General features: G+C 47.7%; 1 protein-coding gene across 1 annotated transcript; it reads left to right on the top strand.

Moving 5' to 3' along the window:
- The first annotated feature begins 4882 nt into the window (after positions 1 to 4882).
- Positions 4883 to 5827, top strand: LOC113931862 (olfactory receptor 6N2-like). The gene has a single exon (XM_027609974.2). It carries the CDS (start codon positions 4883 to 4885, stop codon positions 5825 to 5827), a length of 945 nt encoding a protein of 314 aa, XP_027465775.2.

Here is a 5827-nt window from a genome sequence, read left to right as displayed (position 1 = left end):
GTCTGGGCTCCCCACCCCCACCCAGAAGGATTCCTTCAGGCCCCACACGTGGGCACAGCTCTGTGCTGCTCAGCAAACACTCCCCCATCTCAGGAGTGCCTCTGCACTGAGTGAGGCAGGACAGAACTCATGCTGACTCCCCATCTAGCAAGCAGAGGTCCGAGGCTCTGGGAGCTTACCCAGAACGGGGACTGACTACGTGGGTGGGGTGTTTTAGCCCTTGTTAATGGAGGTCCGTTGAAATGACATTCAGAGTTGCCTGATCTTTCAGCCCCCTCAGACCAACCATTAGTAATTTATTCAAAACCTATGTATCTACCACCAACAAATTAGTAGGAATAGCAGAAATGCTATTTGAGAGCCCACTGAAGTGGGTCTATAAGCTTGTACATAAGGAAAGTGAGGCTCAGAATGTTACATGACTAGTCTAGGAAAAGAATGGATCTCGGGATCATGCCCAGGTGGGGTGGGGGAGGAGGACGTTTTAGGCAAAGGACCAATATAGGTAGGTAAGGAGGTGGGTTCCATGATTAGCGATAGCTCAGAATGGACAGAGAGGAAGACATACAAGCAGGCGGTAAGTGGGAGACACAATTAAAGGCAATCGATTCAGAAAATGCTGGAGCTCAGCATTACGATGACTCCACCTGCCCTGGCCTGCGGCACCGGATCTACTAAAAAACTCATCCTTAGTCTCTTAATGCACCTGGATTCTGTGTTAGACGTGGAAGAAACGGAAGAGTCATTAGTATGTCAGAGGTCTCAGGCCTGCCCTCCATCCTTGCTGCGCAGACCTGTTTCCCCATCCCTGCTGTCCTCCTGCCATTAGTAGGAGTTTTTAGTTCAGTTAGGCCATCATACAGCCTTTGGTTCCTGGACCCCAATCCAGACGCCTGAGGCCCGACTCTCGTTGACTCTTCTGATGAGGGTGCTGCATCCTATCACCTGTTCAGGGGCACCCTGGCCTGTGTCTGCCGCAGGCAGGCAGGCCGGCAGCCACGGGATGGGAATGCTCATTCCTTCTTCATGTCAGTTCAGCAGCTGCAGCCTCGCCTAGCAAGAAATAGACCCTCTTGAAGAGTCAGGGGAGACACCCAGGAAATCATCTGATCCCATATTTTCAAACAAACAAACATTAGAACCATAATATAGGAAGCAGATACGCACAAAGTAGAAAGCAGACTCAAATAGAAAGTAGGACTGGGGACCAGAAGCCCCGTCACCCTTACACCCACTTTTTTCCGCCGGCTCCCAACTAGTTCCTCTGCTGAGATCCTAGAGTTCAGTCTTCTTGTTCTTCAGGCCAGGGAACGGCAGGCCAGGGAAGTGACAGGCCCTGCTGAGGATGCGTGGCTCGTTGGGGACAAAGGCAGGACTGCAGCATGGCAGAGACGGGTCTCTGTCCTCATAAAATTGTTTTCAATTGTTTTTCTGGATCTTTGTCAATCTGAAGGTGAGGAAAGTACCTCAATGTATTTAAATTTGTATGAATCTTACTATGAGTCGTGTTGAATATCTCTTCATACATTTAAGAGCCCCTGTTGTTTTATAAATGCCTATTTTGGGGTCTGTCTTCCTCACTCCAAATTAAGTCTCTTGAGGAAAGGGATTATATTTTATATATCTCATATTTTTCTTAATAGTGTGGAAAATGAAAAAAAATTAACAAATATATTTAATTAATGAAGAACAAAATCATTGCAATTTTCCCTCTCCTCATACTATTTAAGCTGCTTTTGATAACACCTTTTCTAACCTTTGGATCACTTTTTTTTTCCTTGAAGAATAATATTATATGTAAATATGTCCATAATACAGAATATGTAGATGAATAAAAATAAAAACTCACTTATACAATTGTTTTGAACAATTACTCATCTCTTATTTCTAACCACTTCCTGTACATAGGCTTTTTTTTTCAAGTATTAACAATCATACTGTCAAATGTTGACACTTTGGAAATCCTACTTTCTTCACTTAACAGCCTGGCAGGTCATCAGTTGCTATATTGTTCTCTTTTGCTACATTGTAAATACTTGACAGAGGCACCAGAAGGTACCTCTTGCTCTTTCTCCATTTTTAATACAGAATAAATATTAAGTGAGCATGTCCTGCAGGTGAAGGAGGAAGTGAAGAAAATAAATGTCCTCCTCAGCCAAGCAAAGCGTACATTTCTAACACTCCAACATTTATAGTCTTTCTTCTTGCTACTTTTAATTCGAACGCTGCCAATTCTTTAGCACAAATTATTACCTCGATCTGCGTTTGTGTATAAACTTCTTATAAACACATATCTGCGTTTGTGTATAAACTTCTTGTAAACGCATGTGTGTGTCACATCGATTGCTTTCTGAAGGCAAACACAGTCAGTGTAATGTACTCTTATTGCCAAGCCGGTTGATAAACAATAGGGCACTACAGAGCATGGGGGAGGTCTGTCTCAGAATCTCACAGATCCACAAGTAAGACTGCAAATTAGGGGCGTTTGGTGTTTGGGACTGTGGGGAGCGCAGCAATTTTGTCAAATGGCAGTTGCAAACATCCATCCTGGAGGAAGGTCAGCTGTTCAGGTGACATGAAGTATATAGACTCGGGGCTAGAAATGACTGTATGAGAACCTCTAATTGCCCAAGCAGCTGAGAATTTTTTACTCAAGTAGAGATTCTTCTGATCTTGAGGTTATATCATTTTCTAAAGTAAAATTCTCAAAACCAAGTAAACTACTCTAGCTCTCTCAGGCAGATTTTCTCAGTTGACCTGAAGAGCTAAGATGGTTGGCTCTAAGTTTATGTGGTATGAGCAAATCTCTCATGGTTAATGTCCTGAGAGCCCATTTAGTTTTGCTACTATCTTATCCTGTGTCTCTGATTCCTAAATGTTAAACCACATTTGCATCTACAAGTGAGGCAGATCTATTATTCTCCAATGGGTTAATGATTTCTGTCTATTATTTATATGGTCTTTATAACCATCCAGTGCATGCATAGGTATGGTAGCCAGTCGAGGTCGGGGTTCATATGCTGACTGCAAGACCTTTATGAAGATGATGCTGATGGTCATAACCTGAGAGTGATGACGGGAAGCTGGATCAGCAGCACGTGGGTGTCCTGTGTAGTTGTAATGGTGGTGGTGGTATAAGGGGTGATGGCAGGGGTGATGGAGTTGGTGGCAGTGGTCTGGGCCAGCACTTGGCACAGAGCAGACATGCAGTGATGAGTGCCTCAGTGAATGGGTGATAGTGGACATGGGCAGCTATTGGCGGTGGTCATCATGGTTGTCATGGACAGGAAGGGAACCAAAGAAGGATGTTGTGGCTGCTGACCTTTCTCAAACCATGGCAAGGCTAGTCATGGGCAAACTGATGGTTCAGTCTTCCTGGGTCATCCAGCCCTTGTCTTTGGTGGAAATGAAGCTGATTGAGAAGTCTTACAAGGCAATTTCTAGAAAGATGACGTTCACTTCTGTTACTATCCATGTGTGCACAAGATTATGTGAGATGGGCTGTCTCTCCTCAGAGAAAGCTATATGGAACTTGCAAAAACTTGTAGTGGCCCACAAGAGGCAACGTCCCTGAGACTGGATTCTGAGCCCAACGATCAGGGTTGCAGGGTTGAGAAAAGTCACTTGAGAAATAGAGCAGATCTGCCTCACTTCCCTGTGCCCAATTTCCTGCCTCAGAGAAACCCCTGGGGAGAGCTAGTCACACCCAGCGACCCCGGGGAGCACATAGCAAGGAACGCAGGGAGACCAGCATGGCCAGGAACATGAGATATAAGTAGGGGAGAGTCTTGGGGTGTAAAGGATGCTGAGGAGGACGCTATGAGTGTTAATGTCATCCAAACAGTCAAGTAATGGGCAGGGATGGGACAGCAGAGGCGAACACAGGGAAGCGGAAGATGAAGGGAGGGCATTGACCTTGCCTAGGGGAGACCATTAGGGTGTAGGGTGTGGGAGGAGAACTCTGGGACCTTCGTGTAGATCGCTTATCTCCACCCTCACCCCAAAAACATTTTTCAGTGACTTTAGGGAACCATACATTTTCTGTGTTGTAAGTCTTAGAATACATCTGTGCAAATCTTTTTTTTTTTTTTTTTTTCAATTTTAGAGAAGAAGTGGAGGGTATGTGAGGAGTTGCTTGGCTAGCGTGCATTGCTGGTCAGTGACAGAACACAGGCCAAAGCCAAATCCCTGATTCAGAGAAGTCTTTTCTTTTTATACTGTAGGACTTCTTGCTTGGGACTTCTGACCTCATGGTTTTTCTCCATGAGAATTCCCGGTGCATTTCTCCTGCGGAGATCATCTTTCAAAAGACACGGCATGTCTGCTGAGGGAGCCACCATCGGGCACCATGGACCTGAGATGTCAGGGACTGTTCTCAGGGCCCCTGCATCTCTGTCATTCCCCACCTCTCCCTCCAGAGCTTGTGGGCACAGTCCACAAGCCAGCAGGGCTTTCAGAAAGAGTCCCTGACAGTCATGTTTGGGGGATGACTCTTTTCTTTTCCACACCCCAGTTTTGCTGGTCTTTTCATCATTGGAAAGTACAGGAAGGCTAGAGGTAGGAATTTTCCTATGTCTCCTATTTCTTGATGGTGGAATAGGGACAAAACCCAGGTACCTGACTCTCTAGAACCCAATATTATAAATTAGAAAAGGACTGAACTGGGATCAGGAGCCTTGGCTTCTAGTTGCAGCCTTGTCAACAACAGATTCTAAGATGTGGGTCTGACCAAGTCTGCCCTCGGAAGTGCAACTCTTCTATTGCAAAGGGAGTGGCATTGGGTAGAGAAGGTCAAGACCCTACCAGGTGCTCACACTTAGCGTTCTCCGCACGAGGAACATTTTCCAAAGATAGGAAGATCCCAAAGTAGTTCCTAGGAGTCATGCACCAGCTGAATCACACGTGGACCCAGAGTTTCCTCCTTGCTGGTTTCCCTGCCCCTAGCACACTGCGGCCTCTGGCGTTCTTGGGCACTCTGTGCATCTATCTCCTCACGCTGGCAGGGAACTTGTTCATCATTGTGCTGGTGCAGGCAGATGCGGGACTGTCCAGGCCCATGTACTTCTTCATCAGTGTCCTCTCCTTCCTGGAACTCTGGTATGTCAGCACCACAATGCCCACGCTGCTGCACACGTGGCTCCGTGGGCGCTCACCCATCCCAGCAGCGGTGTGCTTCACCCAGCTGTACGTCTTCCACTCCCTGGGCATGACCGAGTGCTACCTGCTGGGGGTTATGGCGTTGGACCGCTACCTGGCCATCTGCCGCCCACTCCACTACCACGCGCTCATGAGCAGAAAGGTGCAGTTATGGCTGGCAGGGGCCACGTGGGTGGCCGGCTTCTCCGCGGCACTGGCGCCGGCCAGCCTCACAGCCAGTCTGCCCTTCTGCTTCAGAGAGGTGGCCCACTACTTTTGCGACCTGGCCCCACTGATGCGGCTGGCATGTGTAGACCCAGGCTGGAACGCTCGCATCCACGGGACCGTGATTGGTGTGGCCACTGGCTGCAACTTTGTGTTCATTTTAGGACTCTACGGGGGTATCCTAAGGGCTGTGCTGAAGCTGCCCTCGGCTGGCAGCCGGGCCAAGGCTTTCTCCACCTGCTCCTCCCACGTGACCGTGGTGGCCTTATTCTTTGGCTCTGCCTTCATGGTGTATGTGGGGCCACCCGAGAGCCGCTCCAAGGGCACGGACATGCGTATCGCCCTGGTATATGCCATTCTCACCCCGTTCCTCAACCCCATCATCTATACCCTTCGCAACAAGGAGGTGAAGGACGCTTTCAGAAGGTTCACCCAGAGGATTAGGGCTATGTTGAAGGGACCCTGA

This window comes from Zalophus californianus, chromosome 10, assembly GCF_009762305.2.
Source record: "Zalophus californianus isolate mZalCal1 chromosome 10, mZalCal1.pri.v2, whole genome shotgun sequence".
NCBI classification, from domain to species: Eukaryota; Metazoa; Chordata; class Mammalia; order Carnivora; family Otariidae; genus Zalophus; species Zalophus californianus.
Note: the sequence above shows the minus strand (reverse complement) of the source record. Positions and strands in the feature narration are given on the sequence as shown.